This window comes from Folsomia candida, unplaced genomic scaffold (assembly GCF_002217175.1).
Source record: "Folsomia candida strain VU population unplaced genomic scaffold, ASM221717v1 Fcan01_Sc007, whole genome shotgun sequence".
Classification (NCBI taxonomy): domain Eukaryota; kingdom Metazoa; phylum Arthropoda; class Collembola; order Entomobryomorpha; family Isotomidae; genus Folsomia; species Folsomia candida.
In genome coordinates, this window is record NW_019091199.1 from 512,776 (window position 1) to 530,778 (window position 18,003).

Consider the following 18,003-nt stretch of genomic DNA (forward strand, 5'->3'; position numbering starts at 1 on the left):
ATGATAAAATAATATAGGGGGCATAATTCGCCAACTATTTTTCACACTTGTATATAAACCCTGCGATTCTCTTCCAAAAATATCATTCACTTGTCTTTACAAATCTTTGAGCTTTTATCTCTTTCTCAGAAACTAAGAAAACATGAACTCCGTAAGTCCTCATATTTTGCAAATTCTCCGAAAACATTAAAAACGTTACATAAGAAACAAGTTTCTTTTAAACCATTTCATTCAACTCTGTTTAATTAACTTTAATTTGTGGAATTTAGTTCGTCGTCGTTCTTGCCGCCGTGGTCGTGGGTGCTTCCGCTGGAAATATTGGTTACGCTGGAACCTACGGATACCCCGGATATGCCGGAGCTGTAAAGATATACATTTTTACTTTTACAATTAGTAGCAATTTTACCCTGATTCTCAGCGATTGACTAATTTTAATCCCAATTTAATATAGTACGCCGCCCCCGCAGTAGCTTCTTATGCTGCTGCCCCACTCGGCTATGCTCACGGAGCTTATGCTGCCCCAGCCATCCGAACCGTGAGTTTGCATTTATTCTAAAATTCCAGATCTTTTAAAGGATTTCAAGTTTAATTTATTTAAATAGTACGCCACCACCAAGGCCGTCGTTGCTGCCGCCCCAGTCGCTGCTGTAAGTTGTTTTCATGAAATTTTTTCATGGGGTTTCTACAATTTGCAAAAATCCATCTAACAAACGATTAATTCGTTTCTTTAGTACGCTGCTGCCCCAGTTTCTTACGGATACGGTCACGGAATTGCTCACGGTCACGGACTCGCTTACGGTGCCGGACACGGACTCGCTTATGGTCACGGAATCGCCGCCGCCCCAGTCTCATACGGATACGGTCACGGTCACGGTCTTGCTTACGGAGGACTTGCCGGTCACGGAATCGCCGCTGCTCCAGTTGCTTACGGATATGGTCATGGTCACAACCTCGGCTATGCTGGTTTGGCCCACTATTAAATTATTCCCCTAATTTTATAGTATTATTTAGTAAGGTCAGCGTTGTTTGTGAATTTTCAACTCAATTGTCGAGGTATCTCTGTGCATCAGTATTGTGTAAATTGTATGTGAAGAGTGTGTATTTAATTCGAAATAAATTTTTCTCAAAATCAACTTGCGAATTGAATTGAATTATTCTACTCGGGCATTTGAGTCCTTTGCTCTGGGACACTAACAGCTGGAGATGGTGAAATTTACATAAAACCGTTAATAAAATATTGCCACTAAAACTTTTATGTACCAAGATAAAAAAAGATAAAACCTGAAAAATGCAAAATAATGGCCTGTGTGGGGATCGAACCCAAGACCTCCGCGTTATTAGCACGGCGCTCTAACCAACTGAGCTAACAGGCCGACGACTTGTGGGCATGTAACTTTTCGCACAATATGTAAATGACTTCAACTCTTTCTGCCTCAACTTGCCTCATTCATTCATTGTTTGTGCTTATCAGGTTTGTAAAGGCTTTACAGTAAAGCCCACTCAAGTGGAGGAGCTAAGCTTTGTCTGAAAAGAATACCACTTGTGAGTACGCAGAAATATGAATTCTGAACTCGCTGCAAGTTTTGAAAAGTCGGTGATATGGTTAGAAAAATCATTTGAGAGAGATTTGAGACCACATTATTTAGCTGAGTCCTCATCCTCATCTGGATGGATTAATTGAGAACTGCTGAGATTGGTCTTTCCAAAATTCTCACAAATGACTCATTGTGAAAATTTTGGTCCTTGAGATTTGTGCCGATCATTAGTAAGAGTATGGTTATGTTGGAGTTTATGAGGCTGGAAATTAAAATGGGAGGTCGTGATTATCAATCTGATATAAGACTTCTTTGATTGTTCATGGAAAATACTATTGAAACATTGTTCGAATGGATAACCTGTTTCTACCCAATAAACTAATTTAATGAGCTTAGTTTGCGTTTTTAATTGACAGAAGTAATTGGAGCTTACTCAGCCACAATTTTCCAAGTGAACTCAAATGATAAAAGTCGAGTGTGAAGAAACATGGATCATGGAATGGAGTTAATGATGGGAAAAGTTTGCACGGTTGGCCACAAGATCACGGCATTATAATTGTTTCCAGTTGTTGGTTATATAAAAAGCCTCTCCTTTTTCGTGTATGTTTATGAAATTTGCGTTTATCCTCTATAATTTTAGTTCATTATAACTTTCATGCTACTAATAAAACTACTGTTTTCTTCATCATTCCAGGTCCGATCTGTGTTACAGATTTCATTTACTGAAGTGACTGATCCCCATTTTCCTTGCTTAATTGTAATCTAATAGAAGAAGAGCAGAAAATCCTAGGAGGAGTACTTATCATCAGGAAACAAAACCTGGCAACATGTTCTGTAGTCCTCCCTGCTGAATGTGCTGACTGGTTCATACTGACACTACTTAAGATGTGCTTAGGCAATAGTTCGTACAAAACTTCTTATAATAATGACTGATAAAATAAATCACAATAGTCGCTGACAGATAGGAATGGAGGGAGAATGACCTTTCTGGTGTTTCAATCCCTTTAGTTTCTCCGTTAGTTCTGGCCCATATTGCGGAACTATAAAAGGATGGGAAGTGCATATACATATGTACGCAAAATGTATATATATCAGTTGACTATTATGTATGTTGCGAAGTGAATAATCTGTAATCTCATGTTTCGAATCTCTGTTTGCTCTGGTTGGCTTGCAACAAGAGAAAATTAAGCCTTCTGGCTCTAGGTTTACCTACTTGGATTTCCACCCAGATAACTTTCTCCAGCAACTCCAGCACATTCACATGCACTCTTCTTGCCAACAGAACTTCTGCATGTCTGCACTTTCACAGCAAGTCAACTTCCTCGCCTCACAACAAAGACTACAAGACGAAGGGTGAAGAATGCAAAATAGATTTTTGTGTACTCTTCCTTAACACTTTGGAATATCTAATTTGCTAAAAATGGAATATTAATGCTCGTCAAGTATTATGCCTGCTTGGATCGTATTACATAGTCTCAACAAACTTTTATTTATAATTCATATCTCATGGACAAGAAAATGTCATAAGTTTAACATCAAAACATTTTATGTCAAAAAAACTTGTTTATAGCTTATCTCGAAATACATAGAAGAAAGGAAAAGAGCCCAACTAATATATTGGGAGTAATATTACCCGATTTGTATATATTGTAGAATGTGCAGAATTTTTATCTACTGTTCTTTAGATCGCAAGTTCCATACTCTCGTAATTTTATTTTATGTAATAAAGGGTAGAAAAACCCCATAGGAAAAAGTGCATAATAAACAATATTTTTCCAGTATTCTAGAAGTGCAATTGTTTCATTACGTCCTAACTTTTGTGCCCCCATACTCCTTAACTAATTGGTCTCTGCCAATATCGCTAAATACGATGTGGTCCCACTCGTCCCTGTTGTTGTTGTAGACTTTCAAGGCTTCTCGAGTCTGCGGGCTCATGATGGGTCGGATCAGGTTCAATATCACTTCAAATACTTGAGGAGTGTTCAAAAGCATGATCTATGATTTCGCCAAATTGAAAAATGAAATGTACATAGTTTCGCGACATGCATTTTGCATCGTGCTTGCACCGATAGTTTGGGATGTAGTAAAATTACCTTATCACAACTGCCAGGGTAATGTGATTCATAATTGGCTACGAAAGTTGTGTAAATTGGAAGACCTGTAATTCAATAAAATTTCCATTAGTTAAAGTTTACAGTGGTTGTGGTAGCAGGCGTATCATGTAGAAGTTGTTTGTGTTTGATGTGCACGTAACTTTTAGCCACTCAATCTACAACTATCCCAATAATATCTTTGTTATACAATAACATATAAATACGATACATCTATGTAGGTATGCATATATAGTAGATAAATGACTTTGTATTTCAATTTCTATTGTGCATGATCATTAAGTAGCGTCAACTGCTTTATGCTATCGTTTTGCCCGTCTGCCCGTCTGTCTGTGGGCAGGATATATCGAGAACGCTTCTACATAGTCAAACGCGGTTTTCACCATTGTGCTTCTAATTTTTAATTCTCGGTCGAGTTCGATAATGGGATCAATCTGACCACCCCCACATTCCCAGAGGGTGTGGCCCAAAATTAAGATCTAACCTTAATGTTCATATGGGGTGTCATTTTAAAGGAAATTTCACCAAGAATTCAACGTCGTGAATAATTTTGACGTACCATAACCCGTGTAGATGAGGCTAAACGTCGAAAATGTCGAAATTTAAGTTTCGACTGTTTTCGACGTAGTTTGGGGCGGGGATGTCAGAAATTGGCATAGTTTTGACGTACAGTGACCTCGTGACCATGTAGACGAGGTCAGAAAATACATTATTGTCATATACGGTGTCATTTACAAGGAAATTTCAATCGTTTTTTGACGCTACTTGTTTATATGAATTTGCAAGGGTCTATGTTTTATAAAAATTGTTTCAAATCACTTACATTGGATACAACCATGCTGGACAAGGTTGAAATTGTTCATATTTATTATAAAATCCCTGGTCAAGGTCAAGGTCAAGGGTCCCGGAAAAAATAACAAATTATTATAATTATTATCCAATTATTAACCATTTTAATTAATTATTAATGGTATTTAATATAATGACATGCCATTGCGTCACGTTTTTCCCTTCAGCCTGAAGTTCTCGAACACGCCTAAAAATATATTCATTTGTAGATCCAAAATTTACGATCCAGTGATTAGAATTGTAAGCTCACCTAACTCCAGACTCTTGCGCGTATGTCATCCATCGCATTATGCGTTGCAATTTTCCAGCAACAACTCCTTTCCTTAAATCCCACTCGTCATAATTTGCAGTGAGAACTATCAACATTTAAATCACACGTTACCATAATTATTACATGAGCAAGAAATAGGTTATCAGCAGCATACTGGGTTTTCCTTCATTATCGTATCCATCCATGAACCAGGGGAATTCTTCCTCCATGTCCGACCAATCTTCGGTGTGTATATTATCCATCTTTTCTGCCCTCCTCCACTTCAAGTCCTAAGTCCATTTGCAGACAGAGACAAACAGTAAAAAATATACTTCATGACTGGACACTTTTTTGTACAATTGCATTTAAGATTTATATCGGTTTTTATGTAAGCATAGAGGTGTCGAAATTCGTTCTAGCAAGTCATCCTATCGCTTATTTAATCACGTTTCATTGTGAAAACTTTTAATAAATTTTCCTTGACTATATGGACAAGCCTTATTATTAGTCAGCATAAATAGACCCTGTCCATATTTGCATACAAGTAAGTAAGTAATAAAACAGCACTCACAGACATTAGCATCTCTTCGGCAGCTCTCACATTGAAGTTTTTCGCTGTGATATGTAATCAACAAAAATTTATAAGAACTTACGTAAATAATGGGCATAGCATGTTACCTAATCAATTATCACCACGTGCAGATTTTTAAAGGTATAGAGCTTCAAGAAAAAATTTTAGGTTCTCGATTCGAATACCTTAAAAATTTATCCACGTAAAGCTTGTTAATCTAGTTTTTCATGGACAAGTATCGGCGTAATAAAACAACACCGTACCATTAATTTGTGTTGCTTATGTATAGTAAAGAATTTGTAGAAAAATGTAAGTTTATTGCTTAAGGATAGTAAAATATGCACACTATTTTGTGGCATAATGTCGCTTTATGTATATGCACGAAAGATTTTTGTTGAGACAAAAAACTACTTTAGTCAAGTTCATGCAATGACGCCTTCTGCAAATTGATTTAGTGAGCATTTTCTCTCCCCTTTCTCAATGAGTGTCATCCTCGAGAGAATTTTAGCACATCTTATTTTCGTACTTTTCTAGACATTTAAAATCGCAAGTGATTCACTTATGTAGTACGAAATAAGGTTAGAAAGAGCTTTGAAATGTCAAAGAAAGTGTATGCAAAGACAGCAAAAAATGATGCTACGTTTAATATTTATATATGTCTTATGTTCTACTAACCTCGGAGCCATCGGATGAGATAAATGTCAGACTTTTGATAATCCTTAGTCAGCTTTGGTAACACATTGGCCTTAAACTACAATGTAATGATTTTATCAAATTTAAAAATAAAATGTAGTCTCGCAACATGCAGCTCTGAATGTGCTAAAATTACCTTATCCAACGCTTCCTTTTGCGATTTTGTAAGAGTTAAGTCTTGATTCAAACTAACACCATTGCAATCAGTAGCTAAAAATGTTAGTAACACGGCGAACGAAACCAGCGATAATTTTAACATTTCCATTTTCTTTTAATAGGAAACCTGGACACCTTCTTCGACCTGTGTGGAAGCTTAATCCTTAATGAATAAAATCTGCCATTCAGTTTCCCTTATATTGTTATTATGCAATTTGGCTTGAAGAAGAATATGCAGATATGTATGCATGGTTTTATTCTATGACTAAGCGATATAAAAAGTTGCACAAAAAATGTATACACCTCACAATGCGTGTAGTGTTGCTCTCAGATTTTGATTAATTCTAGTTTCGTCATATATTAAAGACAATATTTTTTAATTTCTTTAAGTATACATATTTTTATTTGATATTTTTAAATACATTTAAGCATACGTATCGAGGATGGGAAATTTCGGACACTACTATTTGCATGTATTTTTTATTGAATCCAGCACATCGTTTTGATAATCTATGCTTACTAACTTTCTAACCAGACATAAAATCCGGGAAGTTATATTATTTCGAAATGTAGAATTTTCGCATAGTTTTTCATAGTTTTTTTAAGCACAAAAAATTAAAGTTACACCTCCAATGTCTGAGAGTTACACTTTACTTTCTCACTGTTTGGTTTTAATTGAGCTCGCCATCAGCTACAGAGCAGGTAGTAGCAGGTAAACAGCATGGTAATGGGTTAACTAGTAATACTGCAAATAATAAAGTCGCTTGGAGTACGAAGAAAGACATTAAGGACAACTTTATCAAGTAATCAAAAACTTTTTTATATTTTTTTGGGTACAATGGTACCCAAATCCAGAATTTTAAAAGTTTTTTGCATACCAATATTACGCAGCTGTGTATATTTCATAGTTGATGAATGCATACGTATGAATTTTGGTAACTTTCCTCGTCTGATTTGTAAATCAAAACCGCAACGTCATTACGAGGAGGAAAGTTTCGAAAGAGAAATAGTACAATGAACAGTGATTTGCAAAAAGTGTCTTAATTTTCACTTCAAGATAAAGTTCAAGGGCAGCATATCTCTGTTATGACTGAATCACCAAGAATACCTATGTACCTATGTATACCTATGTCGTATGTACATATGTACATACATAAATATGTGCAATCACCAATTCAAGGTGTCCTTGCCATTATTTCATCTCAAGTTGACAAACCATTTTGCCAACTGGTTCACAATTAATTAGTCAACTATGTATGTATGTGATGAAATACACCTCCTTCATTCATATTATTTTTTGGGTTATATTTGGTACCATACATGTTCAGAAAATATTTATTCACTCAAAGTTCATTCATTCAAAGCCTCGAAAAATATTTATTCCTTATTCACTCATTCATAATTTGTAAAAAAAATATTCACTAATTATTAAAACATTTATTCATTATTCACCATTCCTTCATTATTCATGTTATTCAAAATTAACAATATTAGATAAATTTCTCAACTTTCCCTATGTATTAAGCATTGAGCTAGAAATGAATGATGAAAAAAATATTCATTCATTATTCATTCACACGAATTTAATAGATATTCACTAAATATTCATTTATTCAAAAATCAGAATAAAATATTCATTCAATATTCATTCAAAATTTTTGAATATTGCATGAATAATTTATTCATTCATCATTAAATGAATGAATGTGAACATATATGTTTGGTACTGTGCCTGAGCAACTGTGTGACCGGCTGAAACAGAGAGGGGTCAAAGCAAAATTGGTTAGGCAGTGTGAGGTACCATGTTACGAAAAATTTGAAACTTTGTCATTTTTTATTTTTGTATATGTCGTTCATGGGGGTATTCTACAATCGATAAGACTATGTTAACCTGGTGGGTGTGCCGAACTCCGTTTCCGGCCACATTTAAGGTTTTGGAGGAATGTGAGACAATGCTATAATGACTAGGGAACATGACTGGAAACATTTTTGAAGGGGTGTGGCGACCCCCCACAGTTCGGGGTATCGCTAGTTGCTCTGGAATAGTCCCTAGAAAATTATATATGAATGAAGGAGTTGTATCACATATATACTCGTAGTTCGCTAATTAATTTTGAACCAATTGACAAAATTGTTTATCAACTTGGCCCCTCTTTGTTTTTGCCAGGCACAGAGTTGCTCAAGCACAGTATGCAGCAGTAGTAATTGTTTGCGAATAATTATTAATTGTCAACCAATGCCAAAAATTAATTTGTTGTGGTGCTCCTAAGATGCGCTGCATATCTTTCTTACGTACTGTGATAGCACTAGACGGTGGTTGGTTATATATGAAACCTCAATTGTTTGTGCTGTGTGATTCGAATTCAAGGTTTCAAACCTGTCAGCTTGGTTTGCACTTGCAAATTATATGCCTTTACGTAACCCATCACTTTTGACAAGCTACCCAGACAAATACAGCAGATTGACGTTGGGTATGGTACACGTGCGTGCATCGCATAATTTAATATAATATTTTGGACAACGAGTACTAGATATGCTGCATTAATTATTTGTGGTTTCCACCTCCACTCCACTTGTGCGTCAACAAAAGTGTTGATCTAGGGAAATTTGATTGTCTTATTTACATTGAAGAGAAATGTAAGAATTACCGTGAGCTAAGAATCAGGAACTGCTAAGAAAGCAATTCACAATACTTCGTAGATGAAGTAGGTAGGAAATCAAGATCAAAGTTCGCATAATATGTGCATATGTATGTACATGTTCTTCAACAATTGAAAATCTTGCTTGTCATTTCTTAAATTATTTGGGTTTCTTATGTGAATAAAAAAATTAACAAGTAACCATCCAGCTTTGGGTTTTGAGTTTTGCACTATTTGTCCCAAGTTATACTGTGATTTCAAAGAAAAATTTAAATAGTTTTACAATGTACGTATTTAGTGCTGAACTTTAGGCTGAACTGGGCACAGTTTGCAAAACTGTCTTTTCCCTAAATATTACGCACGGATAAACTTCTGTTTCTGACAAGTTCTTTGAGATGGAACAAGTTTTGTTTTCCAAGAGGAACTCGTTCTGTGTCATCGTACTTCTTCATCGTCGTACAATGTTACGTGTTGTTTGCGGCATTCGTGGAAAACGTGAGCGAGAGAAACTCATAAAGATTTCTCGGTCTCTCTGTCTTCATAAATGGTTAAAGGTTATGAATGAATACGACAGGGAATGATGTGTTCAATTCCGATGGGATTTAGTTCACTAGCTCGCCCGGGTTTAACCATCATGGTTTAACCACGAAACAAAATATTTTGATCGTTTCAATAACAACAGTGCGTGCGGAATGCTGCACAACAACCGTGAGAATTTTTATGTTGTCCTTTTGTCATTGTTTATTCCGACATCATCCACAGTTGCTTCTGTCATCTCCAGAATTGTTCCGCCAAAAAAGTGACATGTCACATCGTCTCCCAACAACTTTAAATTACAATGACGTGTGGTCCACTTCAGGTTATGTCCAGGCATGCGTATGCACGTGGATTTATGTATGGTCGCAGGCTTAACCTTCTGATTGGAACCAATTTTGCGGAAACTAATGGATCGGTGTGTGTAAGCAAGTGTGAGAAGTGGTTTCGAGGCTGTTCTGTCTGTGCACAGAATTTGTATTTGTAAAAAATATGACATTTTCACATCCAGATGTAAAAACATCAATTTCGCAGCATTGTAGTACCCACTCAAAGATCATTATGCAGACTACTCGGGAAAAGACGCAGGAGAATTGGTCTAGTGTGTGATTGATGAGATGGGATCAATCCTCTTCATGAACTCTTGACTTGTGCTCATCTCTGCCCGGAATCCCATTGCTTAGATTGAAGATGATAACTCACATCCATGTACCAACCATTTGTCCTTCCACTCACATTACTTACTTGGCTTCCAATTCCTGCCATCTTGAGCTTCTCAACCCAAATAATCCGAGTCCACTCATGTCACGACGAGATTTAAGGTGATTTGCTCCTGCAAGGACACGCAGAAGGTCGATGTCATTCTTGACTCAATTTAATATCGCTGTGCTGCGTACGTAGGCATGTGTCTGTACATAAACTAAATGATTTCGTTACGACGACTCCACGATAACAACTCCACGTAAACAGGTAAAACATAACTAATTCAGAATGGCTTAGATTCATAAGTCATCCGTGCATACATGGGGGCAATCAATCCCTAGAGGTTAGTTGGATAAGAATAGCAGTTCCGTTGGGATGTGAGGAATGGTGATGTAAGAGATGATGAAAAAGAGGAAGAAAGCAATGGGCAAGAAGTCGGGACTTCTTCCCCATCTAGACCGGGCAAAACCTACAGTCGACCATGTACATACATATTACATCATATCTGCAATGAGAATCTATCCTTTGTCACGTCACAAAGACCTTTTGTGAACCATGAGCAGTCCCAACCCCCGAGGAACTGATCGCTTTATTACATCGGATGATGACTAGTGTCCAGTCGCTGCATTAAAATATTCCGATGATGCGGTTCCAAGATAAATCAATAATTCTGTGCAAAGAGAGACAAATGTGCACACACGGAGATCCATGGTTTTCAAGACTCTGAGAAGTCAGACATACATTTCAATACAATTCATACCAGTGGTACCCAAATATTCCATCAAGATTACGTACGAGCAATTCGGAACAACTTTAACATGTGCATAAATAGAATAGGCAAAGACCATGGTTGCTTCAGAGATAGATGATTAGCAAAACTTAATTTGTGAGATATTTGATTCGTCTAGAAATCAAATCAATTTAATACGGATGAATAATGACGTAAATACTAATATGTACTTGTTCTTGGGGATGAAATTAATTGTGCGTACAACAATGTCACCGCATTTGCAGGACCACATACGTTTCACTCTGACTGATTTCCATTCATCCTAATCCCATTGTTTATGCTCGCATTCGAACCACTAGTTTCGGTTCTAATTACAATTCTGCTTTATTGTGTGTAGGTGTTGGATGGTTTTAGAGTATTGTTTAGTATCGTGCAAGATTTCGTTCTTTGAATCTTTTAATGGCGTCCAAATAATGTACTCATATTTCGGTTTCTGAACCTTTCAAATGGATTGTGCTTCCATATTTAAAAGCGGCACATCATATGTGCACACCGGATGTGCCTTTCCCTCCCGTGTGAGACAAAACCGCTTATTTTCTGTCCTGGTCCAGAGATGTAATCTGATCGACAGGAGTGATGAACAGAAATGAGATTTCGTGTGAAGAGGGTGGTAAGCATAGGCAGATAGAATCCAATTACTTTTTTATGAATTTTCCCCATCATGAAAAGATAATAGAATATTGATTGAGTTGGTAGCGCCCTTTGAGTATCTAAAAATTTCCAAAGAGCCCAAACAACACCTGAAACAAAGAGCTCTTATAACAATTAAACCCCAGCGGATCTAGCCCGTAAGTACGTAAATATATCCATACACATATTGCTACAAAGGTACATCAGGTACATAGATCGTTAAAGATGCATCAGGTACATAATTAAAATCATTAAAGGTGCATCAACTCGTCGTTCATCGTAGTTTTCAGCAAGTTTAGAATATGCAAAACATGACCTTGATAGTAAGATCCATTATTTTATAATTGATAGCAATAAAAGTGCAAGATTGAAACTAAACCGATACTCGTATTTACATAAATACGCTATATAATGACCTACCCTAACACATCAATTAACTGGATGCATAATAAATATGCAAATAGCTTTCAGCTTTTGCTTTGGTGATTTTGCCAGTTACTAAATCAAGTTTGTGTAATATAACAATTCTACCTATAAATCTCATACCTTGAAAATTCTCTGCTAAACTTGTGTAGGGGTCACGGCCATGGTTTAATATCGTCAATTGAGATATGTACGTACATACGATTGGTGCATATTTATCATGTAGTATGATAATATTGATGACAAATATTTTCTACAGGATGTGACTCAATAGTTTTATTTCACGTGAGGAAACGTATGCATGTGGAATATATTTCCCAGTTTCAATTTCTGAGTCAATCCATTTCTTGGGAGCATTTATAGTTCATAAAATATTTGAATGGATTCATAAAATTGTATAAATAGATTTTCCCTTTGATATCAACGCATCAACGATTTCGTATGTCAGGTCGCTCCCGTATTTTTTATAGGGAAGGGGAGAACAAGTGCACACTGTATTGATATTTTCTGAGAATGTACACTAGATACTTGTTATGCTGCTTGCAACGTAACAAGAATTTCGAGGCTCCTTTTTTCTCAGAGCTTCAATCGACCTCGATACAATGGTAAGTAACAGCAACTATCGATAAGCATGCCGCTCTTGAGGAAACTGAAATTCATGGATGACTTTTATCGAGTAAAAGTCTCCCAGTCAGACTAGCTTCCTGTTTATTTTCTTTGTACATGAGCAGCCAGACATTCCCGAAAGAAAGCCCTGAAAACACACAAAAGTTCTGATTATTTTCATGGATGAACACCACTTTAGGTGAACAATTATGCATGCTGTGTCAGGGAATATATGCCACGTTGTTGGAGATTTGCATATTTTTCAATGATTGTGCTTGAAATGTGAGAAGGTGAGCAAGCAGACCTTTGATATTTTCATTTGGAAGTTAACTTAACCTGATAAAAGCAAACCTGGGAAATAAATAAATGTCAAACTGTCGAAAGAACAAAAAAGTTTTTGGGTTCTGCTCCCTGTCATTGCTTCAAAAGTTTAACTACCAACCGTTTAATTATCAGGTCACTGCGGACCAATTTAATTATCTTGTTCATTTATATGTACCGGTAATTTACTAATTCAGACTCATCGACCTTGTCCCCGTACATGTATAAATACGTGTGTATGGATGTATATTCAACTAGAACGAAAAAACACAAGTCGGGAAAGTAACAAGAATTTTGTTCAGCCTGTACGTTTGGTATGGGAAAGTGAGACTTTCTCCCAATATGTATTTGCTCCAGATCAGACCGAAACTCGTAACCTGATTCAGCGAGTAGATAAAAGGGTGGAAGAGAAAGTTGGTATTTCTCCTGAAAATAAAGGAGTAATAAAAGTCAAGATATACAACGAAATTGCATTACAATAAAGAAATGGGTAAAGGTGGTCGCTGACAGTCGTGTACCTTTTTTATCTCCAGACGACCCACCAGTGGTCAGCCCATCTAAATCATAAACGATAATATGAACGCACGCACCGTGATTGGCCAATCACGGTTAGATAACCATGCACCATTCACGTATATGTATTAGGTACGTAGGAGCACGTAACAACTTTCACTTCCTCTATAAAGCCCCCCAATTGAATTTTACAAGAGTTGTTACTTTCCTTCCGCTACGAGCTCCCATGAACGAACGCAGAGAGTGAAAGAAGAGGTTAGAACTTCCAAACAATCAAATCAGCCAACCTGAGACACTTAAGTTTGAAGTCTGTGCAAACAAAGACCGGCTGGGCCTTGCGTTATCGAATCTTTTGATTTAATGACACAGTTCATGATCCATTTATTTTTCTTAGTGAGGCAAATACCTAGCAACAAAAAAATTATTCTTAGTGAGGCAAATACCTAGCAACAAAAAAATTACTAAGTATGCATTTGACCCTCCCCAAAAAAGTGACCACAGACGATATCTCCGTCATTTCTCAACCGATTTGGATGAAATTTTGCACCGATCATTGTTAGATAATTTAAAAACGATGTACGAGTCGCCTTTTGGAATTTTTGTTTTTTGAGAGAGTTATTGGCAAAAATACGCGAAAATTTGCCCCTTGCTGAATATTTCTTTTCATAGTTCATTAATGGGTCATAGAAACATGTTCCCTTATTGAAAACATTGTAGATAAAGTCATTCCGGTTATTTTAAGTCCTATATTATCCAAATTCGTTAGGAACTCATAAAGTTATTCAAATTTTAAATCTAAAAAATTGCAATTTTCTAGTGACCTTTATCCCTGGCAACAAAAATTACATATTGTGTGCATTGACCCCACCCCAAAAAACTGATAGAAATAATTCAATATCTCAGTCATTTCTCAACATGATGACATTTTGCATCGATTATTCTTATGAAATTTAGAAATGACATTCAAACTGATTTGGTGAATTTATGATCCGGATGATCAAAATCGGTTAAGAAGTCGAGAGATTATTAAATTTAGAAAACCTTCAAAGTTTTGCAGCGACGCAAAGCATTAATGTTGTTGACAATAAATCTTCTAATCAACTCTAGCTTTAAGGAATGTGTGGTGTTTATTATTAAATATATAAAGAACTCAATTACAAGTATTAAATAAACAAGGCCCCAAAAAAGGGAAATCTTAGTGAGGCTTGGTGGGACTACGACTAATAAATAAAATTAGATTGCAGAATTTTTGCATCACCGCTCTCTGTACCGTTCTTACTGGATTCAATATAAATTTTTTTTTGCATACACATGCATTTTTACATTTATTGAATAAATAGGGCTTTTAAGAAGACGTTACTAGTGAACGAGAAGTTTGGTAAATTAACTGGGAACAAATATAAAGGGTAAACAATTGTGAACTACCAATCTTTAAGTATAAGATGCAAAAGTTGCAAATATTTAATTTTAATTTTTTGTGGATAGCCCTATAATCTGGATACCCTATTAATTCTTATTCTCATGAAATTACAAGCATGTTTGAGGGGAGCCATTTATTCCAAATGATTACTTAATGCTTCCAATAAAGAACGGTACAGAGAGCGGTGATGCAAAGATTCTACAATCTAATTGTATTTATTAGTTGTAGTCCCACCAAGCCTCACTAAGATTTCCCTTTTTTGGGGCCTTGTTTATCAGATAAATAAAAGAACGTGGCAGGCATAATGTCCCACGTGTTCAATCATACCTAAAATAATATGTGGTCACAGTTTACATTTTTGTACTTATTGTTTGTTTTGATGCCCAAGATAAATATAATGCGTGTCTTATCCACACTATACTGCCCATCTTGCGCTGCTGGTACTTTTCACAATTTGGTAAATCCATGATGCAAGTACGAAATTCGTAATGTAGTGAAGGTGGCAATTTGAGACCACCTGGAGCATGTGAACCTACATAAGCATGTCGTATGGCACAAGTGCATACTCGGAGTGTTACTAAGCACATAGTAATATCTAAAATGGCGAGAGAGAGAGCACATAAGATTAGAGGAGCCTTATCCTCCAACTCATCCTCTGCTCTGGAGGTTGTTCACACACTCATCATCAGAGCGCCTTTGCCTCTGATCGAAATTGGACCTTTTCATTTGAAATTGAAATGAGCACAAACCTTTTCCTCGCCCACATCAGCCTTTCGCCATCCTCGTGTTTGTGAGTGGTGGAGGAGGAGTAAAAAGGAGCTCGACAAATTCTAGCCAGGTCTCATGGGTAATGCCCAATGAAATATATTCCCTGATACATTTCACCTCACTTTCTCAATAACGCAGTCACTTTGAACGCCTCCAAGACCATCCTGCCAGTTCGTCAAATGACGAACTCTCCGTCGTCTTTGAAGATTCAAAAATAGAAGAATGGCACAACTCATAAAGCTAAATGCCCTTTTATACTTATATTTATTGCCATGAAATGGGGTGATCGTGGGTTTTAGACAATTCATCCAAGTACCAACTGCGTCGTTAGCATTACCTGCCTGAGAACGAGCGACTTTCTTTTTCATTTAACCCCGTCTTACATTCGTTATAGGAAACTAGCCGCATGCAACTCATGAAGAATCATTAAAATAAACTGTTATTTCACTTTTGTAATTGCACTACCATACAATTTACTAAAGGTTTGCTACCATTCAAAATGCTTAACAAGTCAGCACAACTACGCAAGTATTCATGCATATTTAGTATGTATGATATCATTATATGTATGAACGTGATCTTATGTTATATATCTAGCAAGCATTTTTTTATGAATCGCGTCAACCTACTAACCATAAATTAAAAAGCTAGAATTATTATTGAATGTTATAGCAGAAAATAATTTTGCGTACTAAAATTTGTAATGGCCTTTTGAAGAATATAAATACATAAAATGGATACCAGTGGAAAGTTGGGATACTTTAAACTTCTTATAAAATTGCGCATTGTTATTTATAGAGTGGTAACTTTTATCCAACGTTTGTCGTCATAGTTGGTTCAAGCTATATGGACAGTTAGATTTCACACGGAAAATCATCCAAGTGCGAATTGTCAACAAGAACAGTCACGTAAGTAGATAACGATTTATGCATTAAATTGATCTACTGTTAAGCATGACATTTGAAATATTGTGCCAATAAATTTAATGGTCTAATTCTACATGAATCATCCCGGCTATTATTTTATATGTGTCTCTTTTCTCCATACTTTCTCTCCACACTTGGGTAATTTATTACTTATTTGTTATTGCTGATCGAGCTCCTAGTGGGAACCCAACAGTTGAAAACTTACGATAAGCGAGCTCTTTCTGCAGGGATTTGTCAAAATGACACTCGAGACTAAAACATCTAAACATTATGAATCCTAGCACCGGTTCTTCTTATGCGAGGAACTTGTTTCGTTTAATGGGAATTAAGACGTAACGAAACTAACGGAACTTCCTTATGCAGATACATAAACCTGCATAACACTTAATTAAAATACCTACCCATTCTTTTATTCATAACCTTGATGATGCAAGCAATTGATTATTTTGCTAGAATAATGATTCACACACGAACGGACTATAATGCGCAATGTTGCGTTACGACATTGTTAAAGTTTCTGAATAGATTTCTTAACTTTGGCCCAAGTATCCACGATAAACAAGTCACCTGAAAAATCCCGAAAAAAGTTAGCATTCCTTGCCATTATCTATCCGAGTGTGCCTCCGTCCACCTCGTGTCTTTCTCCCCCACAAACATTTCACTTCAACCTAAGCCAAAGTTTTATTCTGGATTGTTTCAGCTTTTCTCTTTACCTTTTCCACTGGGCGAAAGTTGCAGCTTATTACGGACAGAGGAGTCCTTGCAAGTACGCAAACTAGATTTTCGCCAGGTGCATGTATTATGTATGTACGTATGTTGTATGGTAACAGGAAGCAATAAATGTAAACAAATTCTGTGTCGCAGCCTTGTTCTACAAGTTTGCAAGTCTCCAATGAGTTCCTCACGACGAAAGAATGAATAAAACAAGTTTAATTTTACTGAATGCGGTTCGCAATCTTTTAGGATTTATGTATAGATAGACCGTGTTGCAACATGTCGCTCTGAGAAGGTGTGAATTTATGCACACGCTGTTTTGCATATGTATGTCGGATTGAATTTATATTGTCACATTAAATCAAAATGTGCTGAGCCATTTGTCTGGTTATATATCAGACATTCAGTGATTTACACGAATTTTTGAAAATAATGAGACAATGGATATATTTCAAATTGAGGCGTAAATTCATCTGGTCCGATATTATAGGCATCTTCGTTTATTTAACGCATAACAAGAGACAAGAGTCAACAGTCCATCTTGTAAATACATGCCTATTTATTTGTAGAGAGTTGTGTGGGTGCGTTGCCATATAGTGACCGCCGCGGCGGTATTTTCACTCACTAATTGGAATCATGAAGTATATTGTTTGCAAGATTGAAGGTTGAAGTGGGATACTACGGGTAACGTTTCCAGGGATTGGCTCATCGAAACTGTTTTTGTAAGGATTCCTCTCCATGAGCGTGGGTTTATAAACTTCAACTTCCAATTAAACAATTACATCTTTTATTTGAGTACAACTTGATGCTGGATTATTTTAATCCTTTTGACATAGTGGCGAATATGTAAGC

At 36.4% G+C, this 18,003-nt stretch overlaps 2 protein-coding genes and 1 non-coding gene across 3 annotated transcripts; 1 reads left to right on the forward strand and 2 right to left on the reverse strand.

Moving 5' to 3' along the window:
- Positions 1-1,133, forward strand: LOC110852429 (cuticle protein 65). Its single transcript, XM_022100498.2, has 5 exons — positions 1-151; positions 270-362; positions 452-535; positions 603-647; positions 732-1,133. The coding sequence occupies exons 1-5, from the start codon at positions 143-145 to the stop codon at positions 978-980; spliced, it is 480 nt and encodes a 159-aa protein (XP_021956190.1). The 5' UTR covers positions 1-142; the 3' UTR covers positions 981-1,133.
- A 166-nt stretch (positions 1,134-1,299) lies between these two features.
- On the reverse strand, positions 1,300-1,373 carry Trnai-aau. Its single transcript has one exon. It is a non-coding gene; the product is annotated as a tRNA-Ile (tRNA).
- Positions 1,374-2,995: 1,622 nt separating this feature from the next.
- On the reverse strand, positions 2,996-6,343 carry LOC110852104 (SEC14-like protein 2). The gene is made up of 9 exons (XM_022100084.2): positions 6,146-6,343; positions 5,992-6,067; positions 5,317-5,360; positions 4,921-5,035; positions 4,746-4,851; positions 4,638-4,682; positions 4,470-4,525; positions 3,629-3,693; positions 2,996-3,530 (listed from the first exon to the last, which is right to left on the reverse strand). Exons 1-9 carry the CDS (start codon positions 6,272-6,274, stop codon positions 3,339-3,341), a joined length of 828 nt encoding a protein of 275 aa, XP_021955776.1. The 5' UTR covers positions 6,275-6,343; the 3' UTR covers positions 2,996-3,338.
- Between the last annotated feature and the right edge of the window lie 11,660 nt (positions 6,344-18,003).